The sequence below is a fragment of the Bos indicus x Bos taurus genome, chromosome 16, assembly GCF_003369695.1.
Source record: "Bos indicus x Bos taurus breed Angus x Brahman F1 hybrid chromosome 16, Bos_hybrid_MaternalHap_v2.0, whole genome shotgun sequence".
Lineage (NCBI taxonomy): Eukaryota > Metazoa > Chordata > Mammalia > Artiodactyla > Bovidae > Bos > Bos indicus x Bos taurus.
The window spans coordinates 26,426,981-26,444,399 of record NC_040091.1 but is presented as its reverse complement, the minus strand read 5'-3'; the positions used below and the strand labels follow the sequence as shown (position 1 = coordinate 26,444,399).

Below are 17,419 nucleotides of genomic sequence, written 5' to 3'. Positions count from 1 at the left end.
CTGTTTTCTCATGTATACATGGGCTTCATAATAGGGAGCTGTCTCGAGTTGAGAATTAAATGCAAGAACATAAGCATTTAGAACACTGTCTATAGGTGGTGGCTGTTTTTAATCTTCTAACATTATAGAAGAGAAACCTGAGGCCTGGAAGAGGCGAAGTCTTGACCGAGGATGCGTTATGCACCAAACACTGGCCACAGCAGGCTGCGCTGTTTCGGAAAGGGTGACAGCTCAGGATGGGGGGGTGCAGGAAGGTGGGAGTGAGGAGGGAGGGGAGCCCCCAGGGTGAGGAGGGGGTGAGAGGGGAAGGACTGAGACCACTAGCGCCTGTGGGCCTGATCATTGTGAGCCCCGGCCAACTCGTCCAAAGTAAGGGGGCGGGGAGGAGGTGTAAATAAAGGTGAAGCGTGAGCACTGATGAGGGTGTAGATCCAAATGCATTCACTCAAAACCCCAGAAAGACAGAGAGATTCCCTGCTGGCTCAGTCGGTAAAGAATATGCCTATCAATGCAGGAGATTCAGGTTTGAGCCCTTGGTGGGGAAGATCCCCTAGAAAAGGAAATGGCAACCTATTCCAGCAGTCTTGCCTGGGTAATCCCATGGACAGAGGAGTCTGGTGGGCTACATACAGTCCATGGGGTCACAAGAGTCGGACGCAACTTATCGACTCAACCGCCACCACTCACCTTCACCGCCGCCCCCCCACCCCTGCCTCGCCTGGGACTGTGGCAGCTGTCCCTCTCTACTCCCAGTGCAGGACTGGGAACTGAGTACCACCCCTCTGGGGTGAGGCTGGTTTGGTGGTCTCTTCTCTGCTCTGTCCCCTCGCAGAACCCAGGAGCCTCCTCCTGTGTCTGCAGTTTGATAATCGCTTTCTCTCCCTGCACGCCTTTCCCAGGCGTTTTCCGCACAAAACTTCTACTACCTTTGTGCCCACAGCAGAAGAGGATTCGTCAGTTCAGTTCAGTCGTTCTGAACTGATCGTCAGTCGTTCAGTCGTGTCTGACTCTTTGCGACCCCATGGAATGCAGCACACCAGGCCTCCGTGTCCATCACCAACTCCAGAGTTGACTCAAACTTATGTTCACTGAGTCGGTGATGCCATCCAACCATCTCATCCTCTCTCGTCCCCTTCTCCTCCCACCTTCAATCTTTCCCAGCATCAGAGTCTTTTCCAGTGAGTTGGTTCTTCACATCAGGTGGCCAAAGTATTGGAGTTTCAGCTTCAGCATCAGTCCTTCCAATGAATATTCATGTTAGCTTTAATTTTTTTACTTTAATTTTTTCAGTAGTTCAATGACTACCTCGTGTCTTCTCTCTGGCCCACCCTCGGGCACCTGCCAAGATTACTTAGGCCACTTTTGCTCAAGGGACCCCAGGGAATACCCTGCAAGTTCAAACTTCCCCCTCCCTCCCCTTCTAATTTGTTGGGAAAGGAGGTCTGAGCAGGATTTTGGCTGTTAAGCACAGCTGCCGCACCCTTCTGGACTCAGGCACCTGGATAAAGGTCTAATTGTCCCTAGCCGGGCTGCCCTCCCCCGGCTCCTGCACAGCCTCACCGTGACCCTGACCATGTACACACAGGCTTCCCTCTGCGGTGCACACTCGGCCGCACCCAGACCCCCACCCGCTGAGCACACAGCACCCCCAGGCAGACCTCGTGAATGGCTCCTTTAAGCTCCAGAGCCCTCTTCTGTAAAGGTAAATACATGTAGAGCCATGTGGGTAAATTTCCAGAGCCGTGCTCCCCGGGCCTCTGTGTCTGGTCCTGAGGGTCAGCGCTGAGCACCGGCCAGGCCACCTGGGGCCCGCTGCGGGGAGTGGAACAGTGACGAGGATTGTATTTGCGGCTGCTGGAAATTTTTCCAAGAGCGGAGCAGGCTATTTGTTTATGCCTTCTCCTCCTTTCTCTCCCACCATCACTGTCTTCCCTCCAACCACAGGGAAGTGGAGCAGAGAAGCTGGGAGATGCTGGCTCCCTGCTCACCTGTCCCACGGCAGCTCTATTACTCTAGGGAGAGGTGCCTGCTGACGGTCCCAGGAGAATGGCAGCTGTACGAGGGGCCGGGACCCTGTCTCCGTGGAGCACGTGCTCCGTGAAGCAACAGACGTCTCAGAGAAAGAGACAGAGTCCGAAGCCCAGGGCTGGCCTCCCAGGGCCCTCTCTGCCTTCTTGGCCAGACCGGCGCCTCTGAGCACCTGTCCTTGCACTGACCCTGCATACGTGCCGCTTTTTTTCCTCCCATCTGGGCTCAAACTCCCTGTTCCCGTGGTCCCTCCTGAGCCAGGTCTAGAGAAGGATAGAGCTTCCTCTCCAGGGTTCATCAGACAGCAAGGGGGATGATGATCAAAGAAGATGGATTAGAAGAGATGGGGGCGGGGGGAGATGAACATCGAGCCTCAAGTCCAAACAGGGCACATGGGCTGTAGCGGGGTGGGGCTCGAGGAGGGGAGCTTAGACTGGTCCTGAGAGGGAGTGGAGGTGGGGTGGGAAGAACTTGCAGGGAGAGGCAAGGTCCAGTGCAGATGCCGAAAGGTATGGGGGGCATGGCACCATCCAGGAGCGTGGAAAGCAGGCCAGAGCCCCAGTGAGGATGCTGGGAGGATGGAGGCTGGACACGGCTTATCCAGAGTCTGAACTGACCCCCGAGGGAAATTAACCTGAGGTTCCTTTTCACCCTTTCTTCTTCTGCACAGACCCTCCAGGCACAAGAAAATAACACTTGCACCTTCCAGAAAGGGCTTCTCCCGGCTGGGGAAGAAGGACCCAAGGATCGAACCCGGGTCTTCTGCGTTGCAGGCAGATTCTAAAGCTGAGCCAGTAGGGAAGCCCTGGAGAGAAAGTAAGGACGCAGAACAGAGAGGACTGGATGGATGGGGGGAAAGTGGTGGTGGGGGGAGTGGGGAGAGGCAGAGACAAGAAGAGGCCGGCGTAGAGAAAGGACTGTGACGTTTTTTGTTGTTGCTGTTGTTTCTTTTGCCTAAAGTCCAGTCCACTGATCTTCCTGTCATGGGCACCCAGTAAAGCTGGCTGAACGGAAGCAGAGAGGGTCTCAGGGCTGGGCAGGGTGTCCCAGGAAAGCTCGGTGGGTGAAGGGAGTCCAGAAACTGGGAGCACCAGCCCAGCCAGCTCAGTGCCCCTCCGCCCTGCACACCGGGAAGCCCCGGAGAACACATCTGCCCCAACCACGATGGGCTTGTGTCCGAGCAGCCTTGGGTCACCACTGTGGTGAAGGAAGGACAAGGCCATTATGCAAAGGGGAGGAACCGTGGCATCTTCCAAAAATGGCAACCTCAATATTTCTGGTTGCACGTGTTCTTCTGGAGCCTTGCCCATCCCCACCACGGGGTGGAATCTGCGTTCTCCCCTTGAACCTGGTGGGCCTCTGTCTATCTCGATGAACAGGCATGGCAGGAGGGATGCTTCCTGACTTCTAGGGCTCTCTACAACTTCTGTGTAAGAGGGTGAGCTCCCTTAAAGCCCCCGTGGAAGACACCACACAGGAGGCAGAGAGACCCCGGAGCTTCAGCTGACCAGCCTCCAGCCTAGACACCAACCTGTGGCTGAGGGATCTTCAGGTGCCCCCCAGCCCCATCCACCCCAACCCCATGGGAGACCCCAAGAGAATGCCCTGGCTGAGCCCAGTCATCCTTCAGAACCACAAGAGAGAACAAGAAAATGATTGCTATTGTTTCAAGCCTTTGATGGTGGGAGGCAGGTTGCTAAACAACAGATACAGGTGTAAGGAGACCAGGACCTTCCTGAAATCTGTGCCTGGCCAGGGGCAGTGAGATGCACCTGCCAACTAACAGAGAGGAGTCCACATGGAGAGATGTCAGTGCGAGGATGCTGACATCCAGTCACTCCAAGGTCCCGGGGGCACCCCAGTACCCGAGATGCATTGCACATGCCTGGTCCAGGAAGCTGGCACGATAGATGGCCCTGCCAGGGGGAGTATCCCCGAGATGCACGAGGGCTAATCTCCTTTGCTGCAGCAGCTCCCCAGAGGAGGGCTGGAGCTTTTCTCCCACGGGGTCAAACATCCCAGCAATGCCGCCCTGACTGCGGCTCCATATTGTTTCCTCTTTCCCTAGGATGACGCCTGCTCCTAACTGTGGCTGGCACTGTGTGGAGTCTTCACCAGTTCCCAGCACAGGCATCGCACCCTGGGTGCCCAGTGACCACCCTCCATCTGCCCCATGGTACTTAATGCCTCCCTAGTCTCCTTCTCCTCCTGGGTCTATCACAGTAACCCCCAGGAACATTTTTGCTCCCTCTACCCCCAAGGGACGTTTGGCATTGTCTGGGGACATTTTTGGTTGCCATGCTTGGGGAGTGGGGTGCCAGTTCATCTTGCAGGCAGAGGCTGGGAGCGTGCCATGCAGCCTGCAGCACTCAGCACAGCCCCCGGGACGGAGAATGACCCAGTCCCAACTGTCAGCTGTGCTGGGGCCAGGAAACCCTGCTCTCTCTCGAGTCCTGCTTGCCTCGCATTTCATCCCTATAGTACTTTGTTCCTTTGCTTTCCATGGTGACGGCTAGATACATGACCCTTCCTGAGACTGAGATACTGGTATGTGCTTCCCAGGTGGTTTGGTGGTAATGAATCCACCTGCCAATGCAAGAAATGCAGGTTTGATCCCTGGGTCAGAAGATCACCTGCAGAAGAAAATGGCAACCCACTCCAGTATTCCTGTCTGGGAAATCCCAAGGACAGAGGAGCTTGGTGGGCTACAGTCTATGGGGTCACAAAAGAATTAGACACAATTTAGTGAAGAAACGAGACACTGGTATCTAACAATCTCCAGCAGGCCTGATGCCCTGCTGACGGGACGAATCTCTTTTGGCCGAGGCAGCCTGGTGAGTCTCAGCTTTGGAATGGAGGGGAAGGAAGCCAATGGTGCCCCCACTCCGGGCGCTGGTGGTGGTGGGGGGGTTCCTAAACGAAGCGTACACTCTGCCAGGACCCGGCCGGAGAGATGAGTCCCAAGGGGCCGCCCCTTCCGTGACTGCTTCCTTGCCTGGAGCAGCCCAGAAAAGGGTGCCCCCAACCAGAATGATGCTTCCATACAATCACATCACATTGTATTAGCGCTGTCAGGGGCAGGAGGGGGAGTGGGGCGGGGAGGGGGGTGCTCCACTCTGCTCACATCCCAACCCTGGCTGTAACACGGGGCTTCAGCCTCCTTCCGTGAGCCGCACACAGAGCTGGAGCAAGAACAGATGATCCAGGCCGGATGTGTTCCCTCCCTCCCTCCACCTGATGCTCCTGCGGAGAGCTCTGAGAGGGAGAAGGAGAAGGGAGGATGGAGGGGGACGGGGTGCCAAGGCCTCAGGGGCACAATGTCGCGCACCGAGCTTGCGTGTATGACCAGAAGGAGGCCGGGCTCCGTGCGCCGGGAGGACACAGCCTGTTGTCCATCTCTGCTCCCTAGCTCCCTGTGAGAGTGGCCCCCATGGGGACCCCCTGATAGCAGAGTTACCTGCCAGCTCTCTCTTGCCTTCCTGCCAGCCACAGCCACATCCTCGCTGTCCTCCTCAACCCCTCTGTGCCCCAGGCCCCCACAGGAGAGGAGGTGGAGCCAACCCTCCTTCTAGACTCCTACTTCTCAGAGCTCCTTCCTCACTCCAGGAGGATCCAGCCAGCAGGGGTCTACTTTCCTGACTTCCTAGGGGCCTTCACAGTGTCGAACTAAAGGAAAAGTCTCACCGTGGCTGGGGCAGCAAATGCAGGGGAGAGATCACATAGGGGACTGTGGTAAGAATGAGCACAGGAGGGGCTTCCTTGGTGGCTCAGGGGTGAAGAGTCTGTCTGCCGATGCAGGAGGCACAGGTTCCATCCCTGGTCTGGGAAGATCCCACATGCCGCGGAGCAGCTGAGCCCACACGCCACAACTACTGAGCCTGCACTCTAGAGCCCGGAGGCTGCAACTACAGAAGCCCTGGCACCCGATAGCCTGTGCTCTGCAACAAGAGAGGCCACTGCAATGAGAAGTCCATGCACTGCAACTAGAGAGCAGCCCCAACTCGACACAACTAGAGAAAAGCCTGTGCAGCAATGAGACCCAGCACAGCCACAAGTAACTAAAAATTATTCAAAAGAATGAATGTGAGAGGTTTCCTCAGTCTGATCCCCAGGGAGAGAAGAGACCACCAGTGACACACCCGTAAGGTTCTGCACCACATGGGAAAAGAAAAGATGCAAATGCCACCTTGTTCCCATTTCCCAGGTGGGTAAGTTTTTGAGGCTGAAAACAGCAGAGGCACTGCAGACAAAGTGGGTGCTGGGAGAGGAAAAGGTCCAGGCAAGGGGGAGTGAAGAGCCTCCCAGCTTCTCCTGGAAACATCAGGGAGAAATGGCCGTTGCATGAGCCCTGAAAGCTGGGGCAGGAGACTTCACTGAGTTTCCTGAACTTTCCTCCAAACACTAGCTCCTCTGTCACCTCCTCTCTATAGCTTCAGTGTCTGTCAAAGCCAAGTGCTAGAGCCGACCCTGTGGGGTATTCAAAACCAGCCGCGTGTACCTCCTCCCCTCAAGCCTTGCTCTCCCCAAAGGTAATGTGCAATTTGCAGCTATTAAACCCTTACTAAGTGTCAGCCTCTGGCAAGTAGAGCTTTCCACGCATTATTTAATTCCATCTTCACAGCCCTATGATGTAGATACTATTATCATCCCATTTTATGGATGAGAAAACTGAGGCTTGATGAGGATGGTGATTTGCCTCATGTGACACAGCCAAGAAGTGGTGGAACCAAGAAGCCAACTTCTAACTGATGGACACTCAAGTCCTCACTCTGGACCCTGCTATTTACAGATATTTGCTGATGTCTGGGGCTTCCCTGGAGGCTCAGGTGGTAAAGGATCTGCGTGAAATGCAGGAGACCCAGATTCAATCCCTGGGTTGGGGAGAAAGGAATGGCTACCCACTCCAGTATTCTTGCCTGGAGAATCTCATGGACAGAGTAGCCTGCAGGGTACAGTCCATGGGGATGCAAAGAGTCAGATGTGACTGAGCAACTAACACTTTCACTTCTTCACTGATACGTGTGCCTTGCTTGGCTGTGTGTGGAGACATACAGGCCTGTGAGGATCATCCCACCCTGAAAAGTCGAGGATGGGGGGCTGGATGCCAACAGCAGTAGCTATAATGCTATGGTAGCTATAGTGCACACATGGCTTTTTCCATTCAAACCGAATAAGATAAAAAATTCAGCTCCGTGGTTGGATTAGTCACACTTCCAGTGTTCCCCATGTAGCTTGTGGCTACCATACGGACAGTGCAGAACATTCCCATCACTTCTGAAAGTTCTGGTGGACAGTGCTGGCTTGGAGTCTGCCCCACTGCACACCGGCCATGCAATGTTGGGCCAGCCAGCAGACCACCCTCCTCCTGGGGCTCCTGTGCCTGTACTGTAGCTGCCGAGGGTCCCACTAGACCTCACAGAACATGTGGCCCTTCATTTTTGAAATCCCCTGGATGAGGGCCTCGCTGGGCCTGATGCCGTGTGGGGGGATGATCTGAGCAGGGGTCTCAGACCTTGGAATGGAGATGTTATTGCTCAACATACATGAACTGAAGCCCGGTGTGGGGGCAATGTGCGGCTGCCAGGGGAAGCCACAGAATGTAGGAAGTAGTGAGACCTCAGGGAACTCAGATCCAATCCCCTCATCTCAGGAAAAGGCCAGAGACCACACAGGGATGTGGCCTGGCTCCTGGCTCAGGGAGCAGCGGAATAAGCGAAAAGTCACACTCTGACCCACAGGCCCACGGGGAGCAGAAGAACCCTGTCAACTCCTCGGGTGTTTCCTGAGATTGCAGAGGACCCTGTACGTGACAGTGGGGTGGGGGAGAATTCTTTGGGGAGAATTCCTACTGCCTCTGGAGAGATGAGGTCAGGGGCAGCAAGGAGAGATGTGCTCAGCCTTGGGCATCTGATGGGCAGGAACCCCGCTGCGTGACGGCCAGGGCAGGACGGGGCCTCTGGGCGATCCATCCCTGCCCTGTTTACAGACCTGTCTCAGGTGCAGCCGGAAAGGGAGCTGGGAGCACAGGCTGCTGCCACAAGGGAGACGCTGTGAAAGAGCATTTATAACCAGAAGAGCCGGGAGAGGAAACGATGACTCATGGACTGCACACATCTGCCCCAGGAGGCTGGGGAGGGGGTGGGGCAGTGCGGGCAGTGCTGGGCTGGTGGTGAAGCCATTGTTTTAAGAAAGAGGAGAAACCAGCCAACACTCATTTTTAAATTTTTAAAAAAAAACTATAAGCACTATCTTTAAAAAACGTATCCTACAAAATCCTGGCCCAGGACTCCTGAAAAGTGGCAAGCTCATCAAAGCTGTCTGAGAAACTGTCACAGCCAAGAGGAGCCTTAGGAGCCGTGACAACTAAATGCAACGTGGTATCCTGGATGGGATCCCGGGACAGAAAAACGACTGGGGAGAAGCTCAGGAAGGTAAAGGATGGACTTTGGTTAATGATAATGTATCAGTATTGGTTCATTAATCGTAGCAGATGTCCCACACTAATAATGTAAGAAGTTAACAATCAGGGAAACTGGGGGTGGTGTGTATGGAATTCTCTGTACTTTTCATCTCAACTTTTCTATAAATCTACAACTGTTCCAACAAATAAAGGCTATTAAATTTTTTTAAGGTGCTTATTAAAGTGGCTTTTAAAAATTATAAGAATCACTTTTAAATGATTATTATTATATAACCTTTAAAAATGGGAAAATAGGGAGAGGCTGAATTTGCTCAGGATTCTACAATTTGCCAAGTGCGTTTGCCTATATTAATTGCATTTTTCACCATGGCCCCGGGAAGGAAGTATTATCATGATTCCCATTTTCTAGAAGAGGAAACTGAGGCTCAGAGTGCCTGGATAACCTGCTCATTGTCACGCGGGCTAGGAAACAGGAGAGGAAGCCGAAACTGGAGACCTCCTTCCTGGTGCTTTTCCCACTGGCTCTGGGCTCCCCACTCTCTGCTGAGCTCGGCTGTGAGGGGAGACACCCTGTGACACCTCTCAGCAGGTGCTGTGGGGCTTGTGTGACCCTCAGCGGTAGGGTGAGGGTAGAGGCTGGGTGATCCACCTTTAGGGGCCAGGTTACAAAGACACGGGGCTGTGCGGTTTCAGCACTGGCAGCCTGGAGCCCTCCCTCAAGAAGCTAAGGGCCTTTGCGGGCACCTGGCCAGGGCAGCCACCTTCCCCTGAGAGCCGTGAGGGCAGTGGGGACCGTGGGGAGCTATGTAAAAGGGGCAGTGTGAAAGCTCAGCAGTGGCCCAGTGAAAATCAGAGGCAGAAGGAGCTCGGCTCTCGGGTCTCCCAGCCCTGGGGGCCACCATGGCCATCACCTGTCACAAGAGGCTACCAGCAGCAACTCCAGGCTGTATTTAGCTGCAGGGCAGCCTGGCTGAAGGTCAGCTTGGATCTCCAGCCCTTCCTCCAGAGAGGCAGACTTTTCTTCCCTGACTCAGTGCTCAGCACAGCCAAGGTCTGCAGTACAAGTGGCTCACATCAGAGCCGCCTACAACAGTTAGGGTTACTCTGGTGCGGCTTTGAGCTGACCCTCTGGGAAGGTGGTAGAAATCTGTGGATTAACTACTGCCAGGCAGCCCTGTGAAGGAAGCCCTGTTGGGAGATGTACAAGTCCAAGGACAGCCCCGGCCCAGGTTCCCTGGCAAACTGAGTGAGTCTCCGGGTAAAAAGTACAGGTAAGGAAATACAGTTTGCTTTGAGAATGTTACCTCCATATTTCCTCAACAAAGCCTCATGGCAACTCGTGATGGGAGTGAGAAGAGTGTAGAAAGATTTAAAATCATATTCGAGTTCTTTCCTTGGGCCATTTTTAGCTTTGTGACCTTGCATGGAGTCCCCACCTGCTGCCGCAGCTTTCTTATCTGCATAGTGGGGTGAAAATATTTATTTGGATGAGATAATAATAATATCACTACATGTAATAATATTTATGACATGAGATAATGAGATGAAAATGCTCCACGAGTTGCACACTGTTTCTTAGTCACAGGGGCTTCCCAGGTGGTGCTAGCGGTAAAGAACGTGCCTGCCAATGCCGGAGACGTAAGAGACACGGGTTCGATCCCTGGGTCAGGAAGACCCTCTGGAGGAGGGCATGACAACCCAGTCCAGTATTCTTGCCTATGAAATCCCAAGGACAGAGGAGTCAGGAGGGCTACAGTCCATAGGATTGAAAAGAACTGGACATGACAGAAGCAATTTAGCACGAATACACAGGGTCACAGGGGCTGTTATCACTCCTCGGCTAAGATAAAAGATCTGGTGGCCTAGCCCAAGATCTCCCCTCAGTGTCCAGCATGAGGAGTGATTCTAGAACAGTTGAATGCCCCATAGTAGGGAATCTTTGAGATCACCCTGCTGACCCTCCCCACCTTCCCTTTTTAGAAGAGGCTGAGGTTCCTAGTGATGACTTGCCCACGGTCCTCAACTGTGAGGTGAGCCTCGACTCCTATCTCTAGTCGAGTGGCAGGCATTGCTGCCATTTGTTCCTGATGCTTCTGAACCTTCGGGGACCGGGTGACAGCCACCACCCCACACCCACCCTCTGCCCAAATGCCAGAGTCAGGGTGAGAGTTCAGTTCACCACATTTCACAGTTCATAGTCAAATCAGGATCCTCCAGTACAAAAGGCCAAGAGAACAAAATGGCCAATGTGGTATAAAAACAACAACAAACAAACAAAACTTAGAAACGGCAAACCTAATTACTGAGAAGTTTTTAAAGGACTTTAGCTTAAACTTGTTTTTATTTAATTCGGTGCATATCATATGGATTTTTACCCCAGGAATGTAAACTTTTTGTGTCTCCTCTCCAAATGGCCTGACAGTATTCCAACAGGACTTACATCTTATAATTCGGTCCTTGAGAGATCATTAAGCTCTGAAGTGGATGTTTAGCCCAGGTGTGGAATTTAGCCCAGATATGACCGTTGCCATTTCTGTTTCCAGATTTTTCTAAAACCCCCATGGTTAGCTGTAATCTCCATCAACTTCTAGCTCAATTAACTTTCATTTTCTCTAACCAATGGACTTTTCTGGAGTACCCACCTTAGGTGCCTAAGGGCCCCTGGGTCTATCTTTTGTGAGGAGAGAAGGCAGGAAATGGGAGGTAGGTATTCTTTAGGTAAAAGTATGCTCTGGCATCTCAGGAATTTGCACACGGATGCTGAGCTCAGATAGTGGGGTTTGCACGCCTAGCTCTGAGTCATGCTCTCCATTTCCCAAGGGGCCCCCAGCATACCCTGTCTTAACATCTTAATGATTCACAGAGCGCCCCGACATCCCTCAGAGGTTGAAAACTTTCCATGCCCCTTCTAGGGAGTCTAGCTCAGGGATTAAACACAGACCGTCTGCATTTGCATTCCAGGCCCTCGCTTCAGCTGTGGGATGACCTTAAGCAAGTCACTCCCAGGACAGAACCTCTCTGCTGGGTGGGCCAGGAAAGAAGGCACAATTCAAAGATGCTTAACTCTGTTACTGATGGACTAGTCTGGAAAACAAGTTGAAGCTGATGGCTCAAAATTAGGTTTTGGTTTATCGCAGCAAATAAGCTGCTCCAGCGATCGTAGGCTCATATCTACTAGGAGTAAAACATAATAAGCGTGGATTCTATGAGAATCTTAAACAGTGGTCGCAGGCCCCTTTGTTAAGACTTCTTCAAACAAACCCTGGGGGCAATAAGCAACGAGGTCCTACTTAGAGCACAGGTAACTATACTCAAGGTCCTGTGATAAACCATAATGGTAAGGAGTGTGAAAAAGAACATGTATATGTGTAACTGAGTCACTCTGTACAGCAGAAATTAGCACAACATTGTGAATCAACTATCCTTCAATAAAATCAATTAAAAAAAAAAAAACAAAACGCAGGTGCTTTCATGTCAAAGCAGCCTGTAGGTTCCAGTCTCAGCAGGCACTGTATTCAGAAATCAGAGCCCGGCTTCAGAGAGCCTCACAACTCAGCTACTCCAGTTAAAATTACTTAAGTGAACATTACAATTGCCTCTGTGACAAGAGCACCATGTCCACTGTTGTGATACCATGGTGAGCTCGTCCTGCAAACACTGAGGACACCCTGGTACGTTAACTTCCTCCCCCCAGTGACTACTAGGGTTTCCTCTTCCTTTACAATGAGTCACCATCCCATCCCTGAACCACAGAGAACTGATGTCTCAGTGCTGCAGCTGACCCGGGGGAGTCCTCCTAACTGGTCCTCAGCCTGGAGCCTGACTGCTCCGTGGGCCACTAGTAACACTGGCTCCGGGAGATGCAGACGCTCCGGGTGGCTGAGATCCAGGAGCTCCTCTGTCTCCCAGTGGGAGCATCTTTGTAACTTCAGCAACTAGCCCAGCACTTCCCTGGTGTTCCAGAGGCTAAGACTTCTCATTCGCACTGCAGGGCAGGGGCCCGGGTTTGATCCCTGGTCAAGGAACTAGAACCCATGTGCCACAACTAAAGATCCCGCATGCTGCAACAAAGATTGAAAAGTCCATATGCTGCAACTGAGACCCAGCACAAAAATACATACATAGTAAAAATAATAATAATCTCAACTCTTTACAATGACAACAGCAACAAACAGCCCAGTCTGGTGCAGGGGACACAGGGGGCCTCACTGCACCTCTGTCTATTTGTCTACCACAGCACAGGATCCTAAGGAGACAAGACATTCCAGGAAGCTTCTGGAAATGGAAATTGCCAAAGGGTTTAGCAAGAGAGCGGAATCATAACTATCCCTCACTCTTTCCACCCACAGCTGTGTCGACAGGCCCCTGTAGCCTGCTTAGATGCCATCACTTACCTAGGGCTCCTTGGCAGATGTCTGTGCGAGTGGCTCCTCCAGTAATAAATTGGGGATTATCGCAGATCTCCTGAAAACGAGACCCACAAAGTATTGTCAACATATATGCCATATGCTTTTGTAGTTAGGACACCTCAGTTTCCAACAGATGCACCAAACCCCTTTGTCTCTCCCCTCTCCTCTAGGGAATGCCTGGCCGTTAGACTGCCATGGGGTCCTTCTCTGACCCCTGCTCTGTGGGTCCTGATAGGTGGTAGGGGATCCTACTGCTCCACCAGATCCCAACGCCCCATACTGCTTGGAGCCTACTTCATCATGCCACTTCCTAGGGCCAGGGCGGTGGCAAGTCCAGCCTCCTCTGGGGGCCTGGAGATGCTTCACACTCTAAAGTTGCCCTGCCCACCACGCCCGCCCCTCTCCTCTTTTCCTGCATGGGATTTCTCCTCTCCTACCCAGTTCCCTCCTTCTCCACATCTTAACATATCTCAAGACTCACTGCCACCAATTCCATGAAGCCCTCCTTCACAGTCTGGCCCTCACTCATCCTTTCCATCCTGAATCCCAGAGTATCTGTACTCTGCAATTCAGCAGCTAGATGTGTGCTGTGCATGGTGCTGGATACCACTATGTCTTCCTAACACTTATGCTTCTTGAGGGCAGGGGGAGGTATCTAGCTTTCTGGATTTGCCCACAGGCCATGATACTCGGGGCGGAGGGTTCGCATACTATGAGCCTGCTGTATGTCAGTACTGTGTGTGGTGCTTTATCTCAGGAACATGGATGGGCAACAACCCCGTTTTATAGGTGAGGAAACAGGCTAAGAGATGAGCCACGTGTCCCAAGATGCATCGCTCATGGCTGTAGACAGCAATGGGATTTGACTGCTGTAAACCATATACTCCTTCCCCTCCTGAACTGCCTCTAAATGATTACTAACAAGCCAAAAAGGGCTGTCCCACAGGTCGCCTACTGGAAGCCAACTTTGAGCAGGGCTGGCCCCTCTGCTGCCCTCTCTGAGCACGCTTCCTGATTCTGAAGAGCCGCACCCAAAACCACAGAGGAAGCACAGAGCATAAATCTGGGCTTCCCTTGGCCGGGACCCTTTGATTTGGAGGAGCTCCACCCCAAAGTGCCTGGAGGGCCCCCTCTCTGTCAAGCAGAAACGTTTCCTGGGTGAGGCCAGGATCTAGCCCCTGTCCATCGTGGCTTAGACTGTAGACCCTTCTGGAATCCACAGCAGAGCACACTTCTCTCATGCCTGAATTGTCCCTTCCCTGTTCGGGTGGGTCTGTCTGGGGGAAGACAGGCACAGTGAGAATGTTTTTTTGCTGAGGCAGAGGAAGCCAGCTTTGCCCGAGGCCTGCCAGCCAAGCACTTATCCTGCTGATGGAATACACGGAGCTTGGTGCTGGGAGCCTAGAAATCATATTGATAATCCTCGGTGCGCCAGGCACTTATCCCAGAAGGGTTTTTCCATTATTTTTGAGAAATTTTTCACGCCTTTGGCAGCCTCTCCAAAGAAGGCAAAGTTTAGAGTGGCTCTTAGAGATGCTTCAGGAAATTTGTACACAGCATGAAGGGCACGAATTAAATACGGAACATCACAGTCTCAGGAAAGGGGTTGAGAGCCTGGGCTTTGGAGTTAGCTGGAGTGTGACTCCTGGCTCTGCCACTTCTTATATAGTGGGTTCTATGACCCTGGCAAGTTACTTCACCTCTTTTAGACTCAGTTTCAAAAAAAAAAAAAAGACTCAGTTTCCTCATCTGTATAATGGGGATAGTGATGACAAGTGTACCTACGACATCTGAAGGTTAAATGAGATGACTATGGATGTGTGTCTCGGTAAGCACTATATCAGTTACCGACTATTATAGCTATTGAAGGAGTATCATAATCACTGAACTTGGAGGCAGGAGATGCAGGCTTGAGGCTGAATTCAGCTAGCTGAGTGTAAACAAGTCATTAAGGTCTCAGAGGCCTTAGATCAGAGGTCCCCAACCTTTTTGGCACTAGGGACTGGTTTTGTGGAAGACAAATTTTCCCATGGGGTGGGGAGATGGTTTGGGGATGATTCGAGCATGTTACATTTATTATGCCGCCGCTGATACACCAGGAGACTGAGCTCAGGTGGTAATGTGAACAATGGGGAGCAGCTGTAAACACTGATAAGCTTTGCTTGCTCACCAGCTGCTCTCCTTCTGCTGCATGGCCTGGTTCCTAACAGGCCATAGGCACCGGTCAGGGCAAGGTGGGGACTGGCATGTCTGCCCTCGCTCCAACCTGACTGGTGCCATCCCTGATGGTGACCAGCCCACAGTGACTTTAGCCGTGTCCTCTTCCCGTCTGCGGAGCCCTCTGTGGCCAGTGTTGAGAAACCCCCTCTGAGGAAGGGCAGCCCTTTGGCTCCAGGGCTGGCCCGCTCCCCTCCCTCCTCTTACTCCCTCCTCTCACTTCCTCGGGGCCTCCTTTTCTCTTTAGTTCCTTTCTCTCTGGGGCTTGACATAAGCTTGTGTGCATGCTCAGTTGCTCAGTCATGTCTGACTCTTTGTGACCCTTTGGACTGTAGCGCACCAGGCTTCTCTGTCCATGGGATTCTCCAGGCAAGAATACTGGAGGAGGTTGCCATGCTCCGCACCAGGGGATCTTCCCCATCCAGGGATCGAACCTGCATCTCCAGTGGATCCTGCATTGCGGATGGATTCTTTACCACTGAGCACCAGGGAAGCCTGGGACTTGGCATATAAAACATTCCAATTACTCTCGTCTGAAAACACAACCTCTCAAGTCCCAGGTCCCACTCTCCCTGCCACCTTTCCTCCTTTCCTTTCGCAAGAACGCTTCTGGAACTACATGAGCACGCTCCTCATTTCTGGTTCCTTACTTTGGGGTCTACAGCTATCTGGCTCCTACCCACTGCAATTCGGTTGTTGTTGTTCAGTCACTAAGTTGTGTCCAACTCTTTTTGACCCCATGGACTGCAGCATACCAGGCTCCTCTGTCCCCCATTATCTCCCAGAGTTTACTCAAATTCATGTCCATTGAGTTGGTGAGGCTACCTAACCATCTCATTCTACCCCATGGCAATTGCTCTGTTAAAGTCACCAGTGACTTGCTTTTGTCTAGATCCAGTGGATACATTTTTGATTGTCTCACTTGACCTGAACTACAGCCGTGTTTGAGAAGGCAGAGAAGGTGGCTATGAGCTGTGGACTCTAAACACCCCCAGGCGGACAGTCCTGGCTCCAGCCCAAGACACCTGAATAAGCAGATATTTAACCTTCTCAAGCCTCAATTTCTTCAGCTGCTGAATGGGTCTATACCTGTTGCCCTCCCCATTGGTTGTTCAGCTCATACCCCTTTCATGCCCTAACCTGGGGCTCTAAAATGGGCTTAGATTTCCATTTTCCCATCTGGAAATCCTACAGGTATTCCCAACTGTTGGGTGACCTGTCTGTCTAGCCCCTAATGCCTTCAGAGGCAAAAACCAATATGCACTATGCCTAGCATACAGTAGGTGTTCAATATAAGCTTACAGAATGAATGAAAGAATAAGCAAAGAAGTATATAAATTCACTCCACAGACTGTCATGTACTATACAAACGTAAGGCAATTACATTCTCGTTTATCACTTTCACGGTCGTAATTTTTTTGAGGCTTGTTACAATCTTGCATTCATTCATTCATTCCACAAAGAGTCTTTTTGTTCACAAATGTATCCCAAGCATTTAAGACAGTGCCTGACATTTAACAGGCACTCAACAAATACTGTTAAATGAATGAATGAACAAATGAATGCTTACTCTGAATGCACCAGGGATTGACTGGTGAACAATACACACACGGTCCCTGCAGTTCAATAGGAAGGACAAGCAAATGTATGTAATTATGTGAACAAACTGTGAAATGCTGTAAAGGAAATCAGCAGAGTTCATGATAAAGAATGACAAGATGAGAAGCGGGGCTGCAAAGAATGGTCAGGACAAAATCTCTTTGGGGAGGGAACACCTAAGTCCCAAAGAATGAGTGAGCCAGATTCCAGAAAACTGAGAAAGAGCATCTCTGGCCAGTGAGGCAGGAAAGACCAAGGTGCCCTTGAGAAACTAAAAAGTGCTGGGCTTGGTGAGTCAGTGGAGAGAGGAAACTCTCTTTTAGATAAAGAAATGGAGGCACAGAGGTTAAACAGCTCACTCAAGTTAGCAAGAATTGAACTCAAGTGCTCTGGGCCAAGGGTACCTCCTATTGCACTTGCTGCTTGCAGGCTGGGTTTGGGGTAACAGAAGGTGACCAGCCGATGGGGGTGGGGGTGGGGGTTCAGGGGAGGGGAAGCAGGACAGGAAGGCTTATTTTCCTAACAAGAATCTAGAGGCTGGATTTCCCAGGAGGCCTCCTTGAGGTGTGGTGGGGGAAGGTCAGCGAGGTGTCTGTCCCATAGGAGGTGGGGCCAGGAGGGTTCCCAGGGACACAGGATGTACAAACTGATCAAGGAAGCAAACTGCACCCAAGGCCTGCCAGGGCACGGAGAACAGAGATCCAGGGCCGGTAGGAAAAGGGAGCTCAGAGGAGGCCGGGAGATT

At 51.9% G+C, this 17,419-nt stretch overlaps 1 protein-coding gene across 1 annotated transcript in view; it reads right to left on the bottom strand.

The window, feature by feature from the left end:
• The window catches only part of CAPN2 (calpain 2), a 58,284-nt gene that overhangs the window by 39,860 nt on the left and 1,005 nt on the right, over window positions 1-17,419 (bottom strand). Inside the window, exon 2 of the mRNA XM_027564533.1 lies at window positions 12,844-12,913. Coding sequence (XP_027420334.1) covers window positions 12,844-12,913 — 70 coding nt within the window. The remainder of the gene's footprint in view (window positions 1-12,843; window positions 12,914-17,419) is intronic.